The sequence below is a fragment of the Typopeltis vanoorti genome, chromosome 8 (assembly GCF_054136105.1).
Source record: "Typopeltis vanoorti isolate ZY-2024b chromosome 8, IOZ_Tvanoo_1.0, whole genome shotgun sequence".
Lineage (NCBI taxonomy): Eukaryota > Metazoa > Arthropoda > Arachnida > Uropygi > Thelyphonidae > Typopeltis > Typopeltis vanoorti.
Window position 1 is genome coordinate 24,565,718 of NC_143556.1, and position 22,069 is coordinate 24,587,786.

General features: G+C 37.6%; 1 protein-coding gene across 2 annotated transcripts in view; it reads right to left on the reverse strand.

Annotated features, from left to right (window-relative positions):
- Window positions 1–24: 24 nt before the first annotated feature.
- The window catches only part of LOC150103858 (cell division cycle 7-related protein kinase-like), a 92,193-nt gene continuing 70,148 nt past the window's right edge, over window positions 25–22,069 (reverse strand). For both annotated transcript variants that reach the window (XM_090396557.1, XM_090396558.1), the window contains 3 exons: window positions 18,046–18,128; window positions 10,694–10,843; window positions 25–647 (listed from right to left, as the gene is read on the reverse strand). In XM_090396557.1, coding sequence (XP_090252683.1) covers window positions 298–647; window positions 10,694–10,843; window positions 18,046–18,128 — 583 coding nt within the window. In that variant the 3' untranslated portion in view covers window positions 25–297. The remainder of the gene's footprint in view (window positions 648–10,693; window positions 10,844–18,045; window positions 18,129–22,069) is intronic.

Here is a 22,069-nt window from a genome sequence, read left to right on the forward strand (position 1 = left end):
CTGCTTATCAATTTAGTCTATCCATTTTTAACAGGCAAAATATTTTAATCTCAAGTTTTACAAATATGTAACACTTTACCATTAAAATCAAACATGTTCATGTTTAGACAGGACATAATTATGTATACAAATCAATATAAGTAAATAAATAAAACAAAAATATGTACTACTGAAGTAAATATTTTTGTAATTGTTTTGGAATTAAATTGTTCTTGTTTAATTCCTTGTTGGCTTTTTACAAAATTCACATTAAACAAAATTCATTTAGTTTATATATAGTCCACACCTTATTCACTGTTAACTTTCTAATATAAATGGATGGTTCAGAGCATCTGAGGCTGTAATCCTAGTAAAAGGATTAGGGTCAAGCAGTTTACTTAGTAAGTCATAGGCACTATCAGTTACTAACGAGCATACTTTCGGTGATGCTTGCTGAGACTGAGTCATATCAAGTGAGCAAGATGTTTTTTTTTCAGAAGTAGAGGTTTTTTCACATACAGTTTGTGATTGAGTAGATTCAGGAGATAGAACGGCATCTTGACAAAACTTTGTGCACAAAACTTTGAGATACTCTGCCAAAGATAACGTATTATGGAGGGCATCAAGTGGTTTCGAGGAATCTGTCAGGTTCACGATAACTTTTTTACCTAAAAAAGTAAAAAAGATAAATAAAAAATGGAATCACTTAGTCTCAATGTATTAAAAAAAATTTCAGTGGTTTCCAAACTTTGTACCTCCCCACTTCATTCTGGCTTCAGCATCCTTCCCCCAACCTTTTGTTATACCCATTAAAACATTGCTGATTGCTAAAAATTATACTAGATAATTTCCATCTAAAATAATAAATATACTGTAACAGCATATAATGTCACAGCTACTGAAACAGTTGCATGTTCACATATGTAAAATAAATCCGTTAATTTCTCAAGTTGAAAATGGGTAGCAATAGACTAAATATGTATGCAAATGATTTACTGCATATAAGCAGAATGTGATGCCCTGCTTTGAAAACTATTTATAAAGCATCTCCCCCTTCCACACACACCTCTTCCAGAATATACTATTTCGAGAGTCCAGCCAAAGACGTGGTTTCCAAACTGCAAGTACACCTTGCAGTTTGGAAACCACAAATTTAATTATAACATAAAGTTTACAAAATGAAATGTAGACACTGCAGATGATTTAAATAAAAGTAGTATCTGTTCTAATCCAAAACATTTAAACAAATATCTGGAATATATGAGAGTTGAATTTCTGACAAATTGTTTTGGATTAGAAATTTAAAATGTTTACAGCATAAATAATGAAAGTCTGTGCACAATGTATAGATAAAAATGTGTCCATACAGTAAATGCACAATTACAGTACCATACTCAAAATATTAAAACAGTTTACTTTCACTAAAGAGAACTTGCAAGGAACACAAGAATAAGCTATTATAGTGAATTTTCTTTAGGATAGCACTACTTAACATATTTAGTGCCATTGATGCTTAAAAGTATCAAAATGATCATGTTGGAGGCTTAATGGATTTTTTTACAACACTCAAAAAGAATTAAAATAGACTTTAATACTTCCTATATTTCGTCCTAGTCACTAGGACATCTACGGGGATTACAAAAAAATTTAATGTAACATATGCACAAATAACAAACAATACTAAGCCCAACCATGTGGGTGACACTAAAGTCCTATCTAGGTAGAGCGCCCTCTAAGGGCAGTAGTAGGTGGCCTGGAATGTAAGGTGGGAACTCTGGTGATGAGTGTTTCCCAAATCTTCGGAAGCTTAATGCATCCATATTTATTGAGATTTGGTTGGTTTTTGAGAGCTGCTGCTGCTTCTAAGAAAAGTCTCTTTCTTGAATTTGCTGTGGTGGAGCATGGTGGTTTTCTTCCATGATACTCTGTGGGTGGTGTCCAAAACATGGTCAGCCAAGCCTGAATGGCCATAGTTGTGTTTGTTGTGCTTAATGGATTTTTTTACAACACTCAAAAAGAATTAAAATAGACTTTAATACTTCCTATATTTCGTCCTAGTCACTAGGACATCTACGGGGATTACAAAAAAATTTAATGTAACATATGCACAAATAACAAACAATACTAAGCCCAACCACGTGGGTGACACTAAAGTCCTATCTAGGTAGAGCGCCCTCTAAGGGCAGTAGTAGGTGGCCTGGAATGTAAGGTGGGAACTCTGGTGATGAGTGTTTCCCAAATCTTCGGAAGCTTAATGCACCCATATTTATTGAGATTTGGTTGGTTTTTGAGAGCTGCTGCTGCTTCTAAGAAAAGTCTCTCTTTCTTGAATTTGCTGTGGTGGAGCATGGTGGTTTTCTTCCATGATACTCTGTGGGTGGTGTCCAAAACATGGTCAACCAAGCCTGAATGGCCATAGTTGTGTTTGAAGATGTAAGACTTGTGTTCCTCTAAACGGATGGATGCTGATCTGCCTGTCTGTCCAAAGTACGCCAGCTTACAGGAACAGGGTACTTTGTAAACTCCAGGCAGAGAGAGAGGAGGGAGCTGATCTTTTGTAGAACGGATAAGGGTAGCCAGTTTGCGGTGGGGCTTATATGCTGTGTGTAGATTGTATTGTTTTAGTATCTTGGCTATTTTTTCAGATGTGCCACGGATGTAGGGTATGGTGATGGCATTTTTAAAATCTTGTTGACGAGAAGGAAGGGGAATGTGGGAGGAGTTGATTATTTTTTTGATACTGTGATCGCTGTAGCCATTGGAGAGGAAAGTGCTGTGTATGTGGTTAAGCTCATTAGTGAGGGCGGTTCCACTGGAACAATGATTGTGTTATTAAAACATTATTAAAACTCTTGGTAAGAGTTTTAATAATGCCATATTGTTGAGAGGGGTGGTGGTGGGAGAGTTTGTGAATGTATCTTCCTGTGTGTGTGTGGGTTTTCTGTATACGGTGAAGGTAAGTGTATCATTAGGCAGGCGTGTGACTAAGGTGTCTAGGAAGGGTAAACAATTGTTCTTTTCCTTTTCCATAGTGAACTGGATTCTTGAATGTAGACTATTGAGATGACTGAGGAAGGAGTCTAATGTGTCTGGGCCATGAGGCCAAATAGAGAACACATCATCTACATATCTTAGCCAGATAGAAGGTTTGAGTGGGGCTGAGTCTATGGCTCGTTTTTCGAAATCTTCCATATAAAAATTGGCAAAGGGGGGGGGGGGGGTGAGAGGGGGGAACCCATGGCAGTACCGTCTATCTGCTTGTAGATTTTGTTGTTCCATGAGAAATATCCAGAGTTAATGGCAAAGGAAAATAGATCTAAGATGTCAGAGGGAAAAACCTTTTCTAAGAGAGATAAGGTGTCAATTAAAGGAATATTGGTAAACAAAGAGGAGATATCAAAGCTTACCAATATGTCTGTCTTCTTCAAGGTTAAATTTTCTGTGAGGGCTTTAAAGTGGGTCGAGTTTTTTATATAGGAAGGGGACCTTCCGGTGAGGGGGATCAGAGAGTTGGCCAGCTGTTTAGATAGTCTATAGCAAGGTGCATTGGTAGCATCTACTATAGGCCTGAGTGGGGAATTGGGTTTGTGGATTTTTGGTAAACCGTATATTCGGGGGGGACGGGAGCGGAAAGGTTTAAGTTTTTTCGTGACATCTGGGGGCCAGGAAGATACTTTTTTGAGTAAAATTTTAAGTTTCTTAACTTGTGTTTTTGTGGGGTCGTGTTCTAACGGGATGTAGGTAGCGTGATCGCAAAGGATAATGTTCATTTTATGCTTATATTCGCTGGTATTAAGAACGACTGTGGCATTACCCTTATCCGCTCTGGTGATGACGATACTTTTTTCTTTACGTAGTTTCAGGAGAGACGTGCGTTGGGCATATGATAAATTACTTTTTGGCGGAGAAGAATGCGCGAGGATGTTGGCTATGTCAAGTCTGATGTTGTTAGCTATCTCCGATGGTAAGCGACCGATTCCACGTTCGATGTTCACCATTACGTCAAGCACCGGCACTTCCTTCGGAGCAACGGCAAAATTATGGCCGAGGCAAAGGGCGCTGACGGCATCGTCGTGAAAGAAACAAACGTCTTGGGAAAAAAAGTATCATGGAAGAAAACCACCATGCTCCACCACAGCAAATTCAAGAAAGAGAGACTTTTCTTAGAAGCAGCAGCAGCTCTCAAAAACCAACCAAATCTCAATAAATATGGGTGCATTAAGCTTCCAAAGATTTGGGAAACACTCATCACCAGAGTTCCCACCTTACATTCCAGGCCACCTACTACTGCCCTTAGAGGGCGCTCTACCTAGATAGGACTTTAGTGTCACCCACGTGGTTGGACTTAGTATTGTTTGTTATTTGTGCATATGTTACATTAATTTTTTTGTAATCCCCGTAGATGTCCTAGTGACTAGGACGAAATATAGGAAGTATTAAAGTCTATTTTAATTCTTTTTGAGTGTTGTAAAAAATCCATTAAGCCTCCAACATGATGTCCTCACAGCACTTAAGCCTCTACACACGTATTCTAATCATCCATGGAAAAGAACTAGCACGCAAATCCAAGCAATACGGTAAGTCAAAACTACGACTATCTAGGCAACTAAATAGGCTAGCCTTTTTAAAACGATGTCGGGACACAAGAGTGATACCAAACTGCGTTAAAATGAAGATCAATTTCCATTCTAAAAGAGCACTTCGTATATATAACCTTGTCAGCCAGGCATTACTCCGCGAGCAAATCGCCTCTACACATGCTACCCTCGCAGTGACGAACGCCGCCATTGGCTCCTTACATTCAGAGCTCTCCACCGTTCTTAACCCTGAACTTTGGTTGATTCTTTCTGGCATTTCGGAAACTTCAGCACAGAGAGAATTCCAAAAAATAAAAAATAAACACATCAAGAAATTTAGCAACCTTGTGAAAAACAAACCACAACCACAAATTCAACCTCTCCAGACAGTAATAAACCTCTCTTCCAAAAGGCTCAATGACGATGCCGTCAGCACCCTTTGCCTCGGCCATAATTTTGCCGTTGCTCCGAAGGAAGTGCCGGTGCTTGACGTAATGGTGAACATCGAACGTGGAATCGGTCGCTTATCATCGGAGATAGCTAACAACATCAGACTTAATGTAGCCAACATCCTCGCACATTCTTCTCCGCCAAAAAGTAATTTATCATATGCCCAACGCACGTCTCTCCTGAAACTACGTAAAGAAAAAAGTATCGTCATCACCAGAGCGGATAAGGGTAATGCCACTGTCGTTCTTAATACCAGCGAATATAAGCGTAAAATGAACATTATCGTCCGCGATCACGCTACCTACATCCCGCTAGAACACAACCCCACAAAAACACAAGTTAAGAAACTTAAAATTTTACTCAAAAAAGTATCTTCCTGGCCCCCAGATGTCACGAAAAAACTTAAACCTTTCCGCTCCCGTCACCCCCGAATATACGGTTTACCAAAAATCCACAAACCCAATTCCCCACTCAGGCCTATAGTAGATGCTACCAATGCACCTTGCTATAGACTACCTAAACAGCTGGCCAACTCTCTGATCCCCCTCACCAGAAGGTCCCCTTGCTATATAAAAAACTCGATCCACTTTAAAGCCCTCACAGAAAATTTAACCTTGAAGAAGACAGACATATTGGTAAGCTTTGATATCTCCTCTTTGTTTACCAATATTCCCTTAATTGACACCTTATCTCTCTTAGAAAAGGTTTTTCCCTCTGACATCTTAGATCTCTTTTCCTTTGCCATTAACTCTGGATATTTCTCGTGGAACAACAAAATCTACAAGCAGATAGAGGGTACTGCCATGGGTTCCCCCCTCTCACCAATTTCTATATGGAAGATTTCGAAAAACGAGCCATAGACTCAGCCCCACTCAAACCTTCTATCTGGCAAAGATATGTAGATGATGTGTTCTCTATTTGGCCTCATGGCCCAGACACGTTAGACACCTTCCTCAGTCATCTCAATAGTCTACATCCAAGAATCCAGTTCACTATGGAAAAGGAAAAGAACAATTGTTTACCCTTCCTAGACACCTTAGTCACACGCCTGCCTAATGATACACTTACCTTCACCGTATACAGAAAACCCCCACACACAGGCAGATACATTCACAAACTCTCCCACCACCACCCCTCTCAACAATATGGCATTATTAAAACTCTTACCAAGAGAGCCCACAATCTTTGTTCCAGTGGAACCGCCCTCACTAATGAGCTTAACCACATACACAGCACTTTCCTCTCCAATGGCTACAGCGATCACAGTATCAAAAAAATAATCAACTCCTCCCACATTCCCCTTCCTTCTCGTCAACAAGATTTTAAAAATACCATCACCATACCCTACATCCGTGGCACATCTGAAAAAATAGCCAAGATACTAAAACAATACAATCTACACACAGCATATAAGCCCCACCGCAAACTGGCTACCCTTATCCGTTCTACAAAAGATCAGCTCCCTCCTCTCTCTCTGCCTGGAGTTTACAAAGTACCCTGTTCCTGTAAGCTGGCATACTTTGGACAGACAGGCAGATCAGCATCCATCCGTCTAGAGGAACACAAGTCTTACATCTTCAAACACAACTATGGCCATTCAGGCTTGGCGGACCATGTTTTGGACACCACCCACAGAGTATCATGGAAGAAAACCACCATGCTCCACCACAGCAAATTCAAGAAAGAGAGACTTTTCTTAGAAGCAGCAGCAGCTCTCAAAAACCAACCAAATCTCAATAAATATGGGTGCATTAAGCTTCCAAAGATTTGGGAAACGCTCATCACCAGAGTTCCCACCTTACATTCCAGGCCACCTACTACTGCCCTTAGAGGGCGCTCTACCTAGATAGGACTTTAGTGTCACCCACGTGGTTGGGCTTAGTATTGTTTGTTATTTGTGCATATGTTACATTAATTTTTTTGTAATCCCCGTAGATGTCCCAGTGACTAGGACGAAATATAGGAAATATTAAAGTCTATTTTAATTCTTTTTGAGTGTTGTAAAAAATCCATTAAGCCTCCAACATGATGTCCTCACAGCACTTAAGCTTCTACACACATATCAAAATGATATTCACATATGTTGCTTCTAAACATTGTAAGGCTCATATTTCTATGCTGCACAACTCAAGTCTGGCATGGGCAGTCTACGTGTAGGCACTGTAGCAAGATCATTCTTAATGGCCTGTGAACACTGAGGCTGTCCCCAGACAATGAGTGGCAGTGAACGTGTTAAGGAGCTTTGATCATGACAACTGTTACTGAATGAGTGTTATAGTATTTGCTATAGAGTTGACTGTAAGATAAAACTGTCAAGTGATCTATGATTTCTCACACATGTATAAAACAGTTGCTTTGCATGCAAGTATTTTAAAGTTCCGAAAATCAATATGCATTTAAAAAATTAAAATAAAATGTTACATTTCCAGTAGCTTTTGAGCAACTTGCTCAGTCAGAAAACATTTATGCCATTTTAGTTAAACACATGATTTAAATCAACCTGTTTGCTTAAATGAATACATCTTTAATTATGAAATTTTACTATAGCAGATTACTTTTCAGTTATGATAGCAAAGAGTGTTGCTCTGCAGCTTTCAAACTGCACAATCCATGGAAATACAGGAAATGAGTTCCTCATTGAATTCATATCTTGAATGGATGCAAACTTGCTCATTAAAACCTACATTCATTTGTGTGTGTGGAACTGTAGTCAGAGTAGCTAATGCTATGAGGTGAATACAGTATATTGTAAACTGCATGTAGTCTTCTGACTAGTCTGAAGATTACATGCATATATTTGCAAAGGCCTTCATTCGAAAAAAAAATTATTATTAAAGATTCTTCATATTCTAGGTAGGTTTCAAACAGGTCTTTGCAAATAAAGAGCATTGTTGATGCTGATTGAGCCATAAGCTTCATTAGAACAAACTAATAGGATCAGCGGATAGTATCTTTATTCTCCAACCAACAGGCTGTAGGTGCAGATGAATTTCATTGCATCATGCAATGAAATTCATTCATCACCACCATTCAAGGTGGCTTGAAAAAAGAAAAAAAAGTTCCAATTGTTTGGTCTCTATAGCAGGGTTACTACTAGTTTCTGCACTATGGAGTCACTCTTGGAAAAGAGTGAAGTTTAAATTAAATTAAGGGGATAAAAATCCCTTATTATTTTACAGCCAGTATGCGAAACTCTGAGATCGAAAACTACAATCTAAGAGTTTCATGCTGAAGAACTATTGGCGAATCCAAGCGTACGTGAACACCTGGTAGTACAACACCAAGGCAACTCGAAGCAAAGATGGAGCAAGATCCCTCACTATCCTTGATATTTTCTCATAATGTAAAACACAGCTCCTAGGAGATATAATACTGCCTCACATTATGAGGAGAGGTCACTACCCAGACTCGTTTCAACCTTTTTTGAGGTCTCATCAGTGAGTAGGTAGACCTGGATGATATCAAAGTTTAAGTGAAAAGAACTTGCATATCTTCACTATACGAATGCCAGAAAGGCGTTCTGGCATTCGTATAGTGAAGATATGCAAGTTATAACTAAGATACTTCGCCAGAAAAGATAGCCGTTTGGCTTTTTATCTTAGTTATAATATACGGGCACACCTTTCTGACATTCGTATAGTGAAGGTATGCAAGTTCTTTTCACTTAAACTTTGATATCATCCAGGTCTACCTACTCACTGATGAGACCTCAAAAAAGGTTGAAACCGGTCTGGGTAGTGACCTCTCCTCATAATGTAAGGCAGTATTACATCTCCTAGAGCTGTGTTTTACATTATGAGAAAATATCAAGGATAGTGAGGGAGCTTGCTCCATCTTTGCTTCGAGTTGCCTTGGTGTTGTACTACCAGGTATTCACTTACGCTTGGATTCGCCGATAGTTCTTCGGCATGAAACTCTTAGATCGTAGTTTTCGATCTCAGAGTTTCGCATACTGGCTGTAAAATAATAATGGATTTTTATCCGCTTAATTTAATTAAATTTCGCCAGAAAAAATAGCAGTTTGGCTTTTTATCTAAGAGATAAGTTTATTACTTAATAGGTGCATGCATGTGCACACACATACACAATAACTCAAGCCTTCAATAAGCAAGGTAGTGGTTTCATACAGGGTAATGGAATTTACTACCACCTAAAGATATTCAGAAAACTGGGCTCACAAATTATGCTGGACAAGAATGTTTTATCATCTTTTACTGAAGTGTGAGCAAACAAAAGTTTGCATATGAAGTAATTTCATGACTAAGCTAGTTGTATATGGAAGTAGGTGACTTCCCATCAAATTGCTCCAGAATCATAATGCACAGCACACTTCTTTTCAGATGTTTTTTGCTGTTCATTATGTGATCACTACACAGACTGGTTTCTACTTTTGAGGTCTCATTAGTGGGAGATGGACCTTTAGAAAATATAACTCCTGTCAAGTATAATTTACTTAACCAAGTAGAAAAACTTTTTGTATCTATGCTCACAGTTGGATTAGAGCTGGCAGTGTGTTGGAGAGTAGGGATGTCCACTGGGCCAACCAGGCTGGGAGGAGGAAGGGGGAAATTAATTTTCCCCTTCCTTCTCCCAGTATATTTTTTATCAAAGTATATTACTTTGATAAAGCTACTAGCTACTGGTAATGTCTACATGAATTTTAATTCACATAATTACATTCAATCAGAATCCCATTCATTCAATCTTCAATTTAATTTATCATGATGTTATAAAAGAGAACAAATTTTCATTATTCTCTGATAATTTTCTTATTTGCTGTCTCAGTCTCATCTCACGCAATGAAAACTGCCTGCCAGAGCCTACTGATTGAAAAGAAGAAATACCATATACTTGGCCAACCATTGGACATTGCATTTCATGTGCTACACTTCTTCAAAGTCAACGCATATACACTTCTGTACTTTATAATGTGCCATTTTAAGTTCAGGTTCATTCATTTCATGCTTTGCATATTTATTGTACTAGCTTAGCTCCCAAACCAAAATTGTACATTTTTTTTCAGGTGAGTGAGTTCAGATCATCTCAGCTGACTAAATTTCTTTCAACACACATACTATAAGGGAATCATAGCAGCATGCCAGATGCCAAGTTTTTCTGTATGTGATGATATATTAGTTCTGACTTTCACATGAGCATCTGGTTTGGTCTATTACAGGTATCTCCAAGGACAGTGCTATTAGCTTGAGGATTTTTCTATGTAGAACAATACAAAAACATGCAAAAGGTCACATAAGCTCTTTACACTTTTGAAAGCCCTTTAGAAGTTTCTTTGCACAAATATTAGCTTGTCCACTTGATGAGGAATGGATTTTTATTATACTTTTAAAATAATTTATTAAAATTATAGGATTGAAGGGCTCTTTCTTCAATAATATTACACTTATGGATGTATTGTATGTATGATATGTGCACACATCTTTCAGTGCACAGCAATTGTTATTTGCTTGTCTATGTGTTTGCTATATTATCAATATAGCAAACACATAGGGACTAAAAGAATGGTTTGTTATAGTGGATCATAACAAAGTACTAGTGAACTTAGTCTAGACCAGCATTATGTTTTTGTAGATTTGTTCAGGATTATTCAGTAATTTGTTATAATGGCATCTGGTATAGTTGAGATTAAAGTGTATGTAATTCAAAACTAAATAACATTTAATACTAACCAATGCTAAAGGCAGCATCCTGTAAGCGTTTGCTTCCAATTAATAAAATCATTTCAGTTAACGTAGATAGATCATCTTCTGCTCGAAAGAAGGGATATTTTCCACTGAGCAAAGATAGCAAAATTACTCCTGCTGACCATATATCTATAGCTGAAAATATAAAATTTAAATTTTAGTTTAAAATTTATCAATAAACATTAGCTTACAAATAAAAATGTTATACCTTGAAAATAAGATTGAGAAGATGCACTCACTGGAAAAAACCCACCCAAGGAAAATTTTTTTTTCATTTTTTATCATAGTCAACTGATGTGATGCAAACATGTTGAAATACATTCCCCTCCCTTTTAACATTCCCATCCCAGTATAACATTATTATTAAGAGACCTCCAGGGAACTCACTGAGGGAGGCCACACACACTAGCTATCATACTTGTTCTCAAATTCATTCAATGTTTGCACACATAACATCTGATGGCAATCCATTCCATCCATCCACTATGAGAGGAACATCTAAATCTCCCCCCCCCCACTTAGCTTTCAAGGATGTTCTCTCGTCCTTTCCCCACCCTCCATAAAATGGAAAATTCTATCAAGTGAAATCCTGTGTAACCCTTTCAGAAGTTTGTATGTCTCAATCATATCCCACCTCTTTCTCCTCTTTGCTAGTGTCTGCAGTCTACAAATTCTCAATCTGTCTTCATAATCAGTATTCCACAATTCTGATTTCATTTTAAACAATCTCCTTTGCACACTCTCTCTCCCCACTGTATCAGAATTGCAACAGAAACCAAACCTTTGCAAAATAGTCCAAATGAGGTCTTATCAAGGCCTTGTAAAGAGGAAAAATGACCTTATCTTTACATGTCAAAGTTCGTTTCAGCATTGCAATTATCTTTTGAGTTGTATTTGCAACCTTTGCTATATGGCCCCTGAACTTCAACTTCCTATCTAGTTTCTTTTAGTATAATCCTGCCAATATAATATGATACTGGATACCTAAATCATGCCAAAGTGCATGACTTTACATTTACTGAAACTGAACTGACATCCATTTTCCCATACCCACAATTCCAGCCTATTCAAATCCTTCTGCAAGTACATATCAGCTGTATTTCTGATCCATCCTATCTTTGCATCATCATCATCAGCAAATAGCTGTATGTAGCCTGTCAAATTCTTCCCAATGTCATCAACGTAGAGATTGAATAACAGTGGACAAAGGACAGATCCATGTGGTACACTACTAGTTACCTTAAATTTTGCATACTCACCCCCCCCACCCATATAGCACTTTTTGATATCTGTCAGTCAGCCATCCTCTTATTCACGCTAATATTTCATAATCCAAATCAATATTCTCCAATGTGTGCAAGTCTTCCGTACTGTATTCTGTCAAAAGTCTTAGCAAAATCCAAAATCCCAAAGTATCATGGCATATCCATTCCCCTTGTCTAGTTCAATGGTAACATTATTATAGAATGTGAGCAAGTTGCTAAAACATGACCTTCCCTTAGTAAACCCATGCTGTTCATTGAAAAGTAGAGATTCTGTCAGCCATTCTGAATGTGAGCCCTATCCAACTTTTCCAAAATTTTCACCACCATTCCTGAGATGATGATTGGTCAATAGTTGGATACATTGGTCTTTGCACCACCCTTGTGTAATTGGATTACCATATATTCTTTCGACTCCTGTGGAATCTTCCCTGTTCTGAGACTCATATAGCCTGGTTAAAGGAATAGCCAGTTCAGCTGAACACTCATTTAGCTCCCATGCTGATATCTCATTAGCCCCACTGCTGAATTCTTATTCTGTTTGTGTATAAAGCCTCTAACACAACAGTGGCTTGTGCAGACAAGAAGAAACCTGTTTTAACAAATGAAGATTGCAGCGTGTAGGAAAAACTCTGTGGGGAACTGTTCTAAAGCAGTCCTTTCCACAAGAACAATATACTAAGATCAGACAGATTTGGGATTTGCACAGGTGAGAAATAACATCTTGCACTGAAGTTAACAAGGCTGTCCTCCCACCACTGAAATATAGTAGGAAGATTATGTTGGCACTGATTTATGAAAGATCTTGTATCTTGGGATATATGAGCATTGAAGAGTTTGTCAAATGAAAAAGATAAGAGCACACTATCATCAACAAAATTATGCATGATTTGAAGTTTTGTCAAATAAATAAAATTTATAATCAAATGCATTTGTATAAATTTTTGTAAAAAAGTTAAAAATGTCAATTTGTCTGAGTCAGATAACATCTGCCAGAGTGTAAAAATTTCATTCCTCTCTCACATGAAGTGCTGGTACTCCACTAGAATGACAAACAGTAAGATGCGTGTTGCATTTTTCACACGCAGGTGAGCCCTCAGTAAATAAGAACGTTTAAGATGACTGTGACCAATGCAAAGTTTTGCAAGAACAATTTCACATGTTGGGTGAAACCAATTGCTGTTTCTATTTTGGCTAGACAACCAATGCTTAATTTCAGGCTTAATATCATGTAATTTGTTTATCAGCGATTCCTGCCAATGGGAAATTAGCTTTAATTTTATAAACTGTCTGTAATCTGTATATGGTACTGTCAAACAGTAGGTTGAAAAAGTATGAACAGATCTAGCAGTTGCATCTGGTCTCATTTCCAATTTTAATTCCAATATGGCTAGGAATCCAGCAAAACTGAACAAATTAAGGATCTTCATGTTGTACAACAGGTACCACATCCAGTGCTATGTGAGGTTAACACCTTATATAGCACTGGATGTGGACTGTACAAAGGAGAGAAGATAGCTTGTCAAGAACTCAAGTCTGTATAAATTACACACTTTTGACAGAGGTTTTGTTGTATATGCGCAGTGCAGGCTGAATAGCATGCAACTCTGCTGAATAATTACTGCAATCAATTATTGAAATACAGCAGAACAGCCAACAGAGAACTCCGATCTTGAACCATCAAGTATAGATGGACAAGAAATCACAGTAGACTGCTCCGTGTGCATTAAACAATTGCAAGTGGACAGATGGGGTATGAGACTTTTGTAGTTGAAAAAGCAAGAGGCTGCAAGATGGAGTGCAAACCCACCATGGAGTAATGCCGTCATGTTTGATGAAGGTAATGTTGTTGACATTACTTGCACCAAATAGCTCACATAATCTCTAATGCACACACCAAAATAATGTATGGCAGTCTGACGGACGTAATATTGAGCTTCAAGGCAGTGGGAAAAAAAGACTAGTCTATGTAGGATGCTCTGAAAGAGATTATTTTTAGGACATAATTAAGAGATAACTGTTTCTGCCTAAGTGATAGAGCTGGTTCATTAGCTTCAACATAAAGAGCGAATAGGTGATGTGTAAAAGACACCAGTAGCAGCTTTGAAAATATAAGCACATGATAAACACGAGGCAATGAAGACTGATCTGCACCTCACTCAGTAGAGGATAGACTGCAAAGGGGATTTCAATGCTCTCTTGCACTTTTTTAGTTGACAAATGCATATAAGGAATGCAAGTTTTCTGTCAACAATGAGTTCCACAACTTGGTTTCTGTTGCTACTGAATTACAGTTTGTCCCATTCTCAATTCAGGGTTGAAAGTATGTTTCTTGACAGAAGTGTACACAGACTTTTTTCTGTGGAAAACCTGAACCCATTACTAAGAGCACATGCTGAGACCTGATCAGTTGCTTGTAGAAGCTGTCTTTCAATTCCCTCATATTATGAGTGACAGCAAACAAACTATGAAGTCATCAACATACAGAAGGCAATGTTAAGTTCCTCCTTAACATTGCTATAATTGGAGGAAGTTGTTCAGTGACTGAGTTAACTCTGATAGCAAAAAGTGTTGCACTTAAGATAGAGCATTGGGGAACACCCTATTCTTGATATAGCCTAGATAGCATATTTCCCACTCTGACTTGAAAACCTTACCTGGACAAAGTTTTTAATAAATACAGGCAGGTTTTGTAAGATCTAGGTTATAGAGGTCTTTTAATATGCCATAGCTCAGGTCTGTGTCATAAGGTTCTTCTATATCAAAGAACACTGAAACCAAATGTTCAAGTTTGCATCTCTTATACAAGCTTCTAAATGGACTAAATGGTCCAAAGTTGAACAATGCCTACAAAAGTTACATCGTGTATTGGAGAGATCGTTGCTTTCTAAATACCAGAGAAGGCTGGCGTTAACATATTTGCTTGTGTTGGATCCTTTCCTGGTTTTGGAATAGCAATGACAACTGACTTATGCCAAGAATCTGGAAACTACTCTTCATCTGCAAGTATTCTGTTGTATATTAAGAGAAGATCCATAGATGATGTTTTATCATTTCCTAATGGATGCCAACAGGAGCGACTACATTAGGGATGAGACAGTAGAAGAGCTCTTTTTAGTTCCTCCTTAACAAATGGTTGATTGCATGGCTCAAGCCCATCAGTAGAAAAATTTCTACTGATGGGCTTGAGTTAAAATGTTTCTCTTGTTGCTTTTTCAATATTAAAAACTCAGGAGGATATGAAGCTGTTGCTGGGATTCTGGCAAATTTTCTCCCAAAGTGTTTGCAATAGCTTTGGGATCAGCAACAGCACATCCATTATGGCCTAAGGTAGAAAAATGGTGTTCTGTATCTCCTTTCATTTTCCTTTGCTACTTCAATGATAATGTTTGACTGACTGTATCAGCATTAAATTTTGCAAGATAGGAAAAAGTATTCCAGTCAACCTGATCCATTTTCCATATGGATATCCATGTGATATGCAAATAACAGGAAAATTATCACTTCTGTAAATGTGGTCTTCGACATCCTACATGAGTATGGATGCAGATTGGAAGATTGACTGCAGAATATGAGCAGGTAAGCATATGAAAGAAAGTATTAAGTTTATTCAAAAGGGAGAGTTCACTGCCAAGAGTTGTCAAGGATATGACATCATCCATTTGTTGTGTTGGCACTACCCCACAGTGCTGTGCCCATTAAAGTCATCCATAAGAAGCATGAGCTCATGCAGTTGCAAGATAAGGTTATCAAGATTGATTTAATTCCACAGATAGGCAAACTGATATTGCTTCCAGAGCAGTATTAAGGCTGGACATGATGGAAAGGAGTACAACTGTTCACTAGAATAGCAAATAGCTACTCCACCACAAGCAGGACCACCTCCAGTTCTGTCCTCGCATATAACCATGAAATTCCTTAAGGTAGAGTTTCATTGGGTTTTAAATGTTTCCCGCAGACAGAAAAAAAATTTTTTGTGTGTTTCTGCAGCAAAATATTGATGATATCGATATTCTGGCAAAGCCCACAACAGTTCCATTGTAAAAATTTTCCTGCTGTTTGTAGACGTGTCTGAATTTTGGGAGATTGAGGACTTACCTTTGTCAGGTAAGTTTCCAAAATCAAATTTATCATTTGATTTTGGAAAGTGTAGAAGGCCAATGTCAATCTTTTCCTGTGGAAAAAATTCAATACATCATCTGATGTGTCAGGATCAGTTGTTTTTTGGATTTGTTTCTGGAGTAAGACTGTAGGTCCTGCAATCGATGCACTTAACGGAGAAGCACTCATGATCACATAGTTCAGGTATAGTGAAATATACATGTGTTTGAGATGCTGTTGGCATTTTCTTAGCTGACACCTGAGCATAAGAGAATCTCAGAACAGGTGTGATGGTAGCAATTAACTTCCTTTTCACATCCTGATATGATATATTTTGTTCTGTTTTAGACTTTTGTATTTCTTTTTCATCTATCCACATCTGACATGCACAGGGAATAAGCTGAATGATCTCCCTGACAGTTGACACATTTAGCTTTTTTTTTTTGCAGAGCAAGATTTGTTATTGCTCTTTACTACCCCTGACCAGCACATAATGACAGTGCTCAGGAGTGGAATGCCAGGGCTACCCCAGTCGCTATACCAGAACCACATCTTGCACAGGTGGTAGAGCCACGACAGGCAGCTTAGGGATGCTCGTATTTCTGAAATTTAAAGCATCTTAGTGGCTTAGGGATGTACTCTCTAACAGGACCATTGAGATACCCTGCTTTTACAGATGTTGGAGGTATAGGTGTATCAAAAGTAAGGATGATGTTTCAGGTTGGAACCAGGTGACCATCCCTACATATTAGGATTCATCTAACACTTATCACTCCCTGATCCTTAAGTTCTGAATATATCTCCTTTCATCAGGAACATCAAGGAGATCTCATTCTGATATCATTCCTCTACAAGAATTGAGTGTTTCATGAGGTGTTATTGTGATTGATATTCCATCCATTAATGTTGCTCCCAGTAGTTTTTCAGAATGCTGCTAACCTGACTTTTTTCCACAAGGATATCACCAGAACATTTAAGTTTTGGGAGATACCACCAGTCCTTCGAAACCTTTTTGAATAAAGAAGAGCGACATTTTCCCTATTCACTTTTCACTTGCATGAATGATCAGAAACACAGGTATATTTATGGTGGTATCACATATTTCATTTCTTATTTCTGCTATCAAATAACGTATCTGTGGTATCGGATACATTATTTGATAGCAGAAATGGTTGGGAACTTGTTAGGGCCCTTGAAACATTTGAGGATGAATTCATACTCAAGGTTTTTTTTTTTTTTGGAGTGCTAGAGCTACCCTCCCACCATAGAGTAATATAAGGATGCCTACTGACCAGCAAGTAATGAATGTGCTCAGCAGTGGAATGCCAGGGCTACCCAAGTCGCTATACCAGCACCACAGCAAGCCTTAACCCATGGTTCCAACCCCAGAACATGGGTACGAAAACTTACTGCAACTCTGTTGATCGTTGGAGGCAAGCCTATTAGCTGATTGATCCTAGCACGAGGCCATCCAGGACCACTTGTCTTGCTCACACTGCATGGCAAACATGGCAGCAGGACATTGGATCCCCAGTGATAGTGGTCTGGAAGAAAGGATAGTAGAAAAGACTAAAAGGGCCAGAGATGAAGAGATCCCTCCACCACAAGCAAGAAGGGGCATGTAAAGTGTTGATGCCATTTTATGGTACGACTTTAATATTACAATATTCAACAAAATATCAGGAAATATATCAAATACTATAGTACAGGAAAACAAGTAGTAACATTACTATAAAATACTTATTACTCTAAGAAAATAGCACAATAAAAATCATCAATGTCACAGGAGCATTAAATACACTGACCATTCGACGTTATTCAGAAACTATCTACCATAACTATTACTTGGTCACCAAAAGTTAATGATATGTAGAAAGAGAATGTTTTTTTCCCCTCAATTCTAATAATGAAAAGCAAGCAGCATAATTATTATTTAGAGCATTAAATTCAAAATATACTTTTGTCTGAGTTTACCTGTAGTCTGGGCTTTGTATTTAAGAAGCACTTCTGGTGCTCTGAAACCAGGCGTTCCACCTCGTGGAGCTTGTTCAACAGGTCTATATAAAAATTAAATGGAGATGTTATCACTATTTAATATAGATAATATATTATTTCAAAAAATAAAATTACATAAATCTCGCCCACATAAAATATTGTAAGCTTATCATACATTAGTACCGTGAGTGTGCTAAGGCTCAGATCATTCTGTTTCCATTCTAGAGATCAAATTCAGAACTTTTTTCAAGCCATCTCAAGCAGGACAGTGGCCTCCTACTGGACATCCAAATCCCTCTGCTATTCTAAAAGCAATCGCACAACAGTGGATAGATTAGATCAAATAGAGTAGATACTATCCACTCCTCTAGGGATCTTCCACCATTGGCTCACCTCAGGGTATACGTGTCCATTGCACCTGTAACTTACCTTATATTGGTGAAACTGGACGTACAATTCCTATCCATCAAAATAAAAACACAAATGACACATTAACACCCTACACAAAATTGACTGGAAAAGTACCTGTTCCTTATATCATACAAAAATCTGGTACGAACACAAATTTAAAGAAGTCTGAAATGTTGATCAACCCTCCTAATCTTAACAAAAATGATGGCTGTAGCTTGTTTCTTCGTATATATGTGTATACTTCATATAATGACCTTAATGTGAAGGCCGAAACGTCAAATGATTATTCTGGTTTATGTTAAACTGAAATTTTACTTTAACATGGTAGTTGTTTCCATTATTGTTATAATGAATTTTCATCACTATGTAACCATGAAAGAAAACCACATTGTTTTATTGTGTTCAATTTTCAATTATACCAACAATAGTTCAGGTCAATGGTGATATTCTGTTATTATATCTATGGTAAATTCATGGTGTAAAATGTACCTTCAGATGAAACTCAGGATATGGCCTGCAGTATCATAAAAGTCTGTCACATATTCTAGAACAATTCAAGAAAGGCTTGAAGCTTCTTTTTGCTGTTGCTATGGAATGTCTTGAACAAAAAAAAAAAAAAAAAAAAAAGCCACAAAATTGTCATTTTTGCCTACCCAATGTGAAACAAGATGGTGAAAGAATTGAGTAGAAATGTGATTCAGGCAGACTGAGGAATGCAAGGTGTTGAAATAGGAGCAGAAATTAAATCAAATTTCTGACATACAGGGATCTTCAAGGGATGCACAGGATATTATGATAGTACTACATGAAAAGTTACATCGTTACTAACTTCTGATCGACAATTTTTCTCCAAATGAATCTGTTACGATCAATAACAAAACTTTGTATATGAAGTTTTGCATCTAGGCTACTTGTATATAGAGACAAATGACTTCATCTCCCTCCATTTTTATGTGCATTATGGGATACTAGGAAAATATGTGAAGTCATCTGCTATCTCATATAAAAATCATAAAATTCCTGACATGTACCCGTCAAAGGGAGGATATCATGATAGTACTATGCAAAAAGGTTACATCATTACTAACTTACTATCAACAATTTCCTTCCAAATTAATCATATCTTTCAAGACTCAATATTATCAAATCTCATATTTCTATCTTTTACAATAGTATGTCCTAAATTAAAAAAAACACACAGAAGTTCATTTTTGCCTACTTAATGTGAAACAAGATAAGGAAACAGACAATAGTGAAAGAATAGGAGTGTACAGGATGGCACAAGGTGCCCATCGAAAAGCTTTTCAAAACAATCTTCAATTATATGGGGTAAATGGACCATTATACAGAGCAATACATAGCTTATAGTGGTTAGCATATCTGCTCTCCAGCCAAAAGGCTGTGGGCTCGAATCCTGCCATGGGCATAGATGTTTGCGATTGTCTATGAAAATACTAGTTGTAGTGGTGGGCACTAGATAGTGTTGGTGTAGGTGATGCAGTTTGCTAGCTCATGGATTGAGTGGTGGAGATGGAGAGTTGTAGAGTAGGTGTCTTCCCTCGATGGTCTTTGGACTCCTTGAAGGTGACTTAATAATAAGTTGTCAGTCAGCAGTTAGAGTTGAAGGAAATACAGGAAGATGGTTTCATGTAAAATTAGGGGTAAGCAGATGATGTACTCCTAACTACATCTAATGCAAGTCTCCAAGATTTCTCTAACTATGAATAAAAGCTGTCATTTGACATGAAAATTAGCAATAAAAAGACCGAAACTAGGAAAATAGGAGAAATATAGAAAACTTCAGCTGCATTCTAAATGGAGAGCCTATAGAGCAAGTGAAATATTTCAGCTATTTAGACACAGTTTTTAGTGAAGATAGGTTAAATCTAGAAATAGACAACAGAATAAGCAAAGCTGGTATGGTGGGATAGCCAGCTAAATAAATATATAATAAAAAGAGAAAAATTAGCCAAAATACCAAACGAGCAGTATATAACCAGTGTTAAAACCAGTTTAAGTTATGAATCTGACAGTTGGGTTAGAAATAAAGCACGTGATCAAAATCTACAGACCACAGATGAGGGTTCAGAGAAAAATTAGGAGAGTGAATGGCCACAGTGGCAGAATCATATAAAAATGAGGATATTAGAAAAGAACATGACATTATTAGCATTTAAGTGTGTCAGCTAAGCTAATCTAAGGTGGTACACAGCCACTTAAATAAAATGGGTGAGGAAAGGTTAGCAAAATAAGCATTTGATGCCAAGATAGCAGGAAAGAGACCCAGAGGAAGACCAAAGTTTAGATGGATTGATTCAGTTAGCAGTACGAAATGCTAGATATGACAATATTGGAGTTTTCACAAGTAATAGACTGATTCGAAGGAAGATTGCTGATAGGAGATTATTAAAAATGCAAACCGAATCATGTAGTATTGTCATAGTAACCTTAACACCCCTTGTGGGTGCATATCAGGAAATTAATGATATTTCTATCTTCTAAGGCATTTTTACTGGATCTTTTTGCTACCAGCCATGCAAAGAATACTTGTTTTGTCAATCATTCCTCTCCCATTCTGTTAAGTGGCTGTACCACATTAGATTAACTCAGCTGACACACTTAAATGCTAATAATGTCATGTTCTTTTCTAATATCTTCATTTTTAATATGATATTGCCATTGATTCCATCTGTTCGCTCCACTAATCTTTCTCGGTACTCTCATATCTATAATCTCCAATCTTTGGTCAAGTGTTTTATTTCTAATCCAGCTCTCAGATCCGTAAGTTAACTGGTTTGAACACTGTCTTGTATACAGACAATTTATTGTTTTGACTAATTTTTTTCTTATTCCATATACATTTATTCAGTTAACTTCCTACTATACCAGATTGGCTAATTCTGTTGTCTATTTCTATATCTAATTTGCCATCTTTGCTAAAAACTGTGCCTAGGTAGCCGAAATGTTTTATTTGTTCTATAGGTTCTCCATTCAGGATGCAGTTGATATTTTTAATGCTTCTGCCTATTTTCATTGTCTGTATTGCCGATCTTATTATTATTTGACACCTCCAGGGAGTCCATATACTCATCGAGGGAGGGCACCTGCTCTACAACTCTGTCTCCACCAACTAACCACAACTACACCAAAGTTATCTACCACTGATCACCACCACTAGTATTTCCACAGACAATCACAAACATCCATGCCCATGGTGGGATTTGAACCCGCAGCCTTTTGGCGGGAGAGCGGATATGCTAACCACTCGGCCAGCCAGGTTGGTGTTGTTAATGCCTTGGTTTCTAACATTCTGCTGAATTCCTTTTTTATTTCTTTTTTTTCCTTTCTTACACTCTCACCTCTTTCACATTACCATCACCATCTTACATTCTAGAACCTAATTTCTTTTCCATTTAAATTTCCCTACTCTTCATACCAAATATATTACACCAGTTATTCAATTTAGTCAGGGAATCTAGCAGAGGTGTACTGGATTTATTCAGAAGTATAACATCTGCATAAAGTAAAGAACTACGATTAGCATCACCAATTTTGACATCAGGTTTAATACCACTTTCCTTTTAATGCGGTC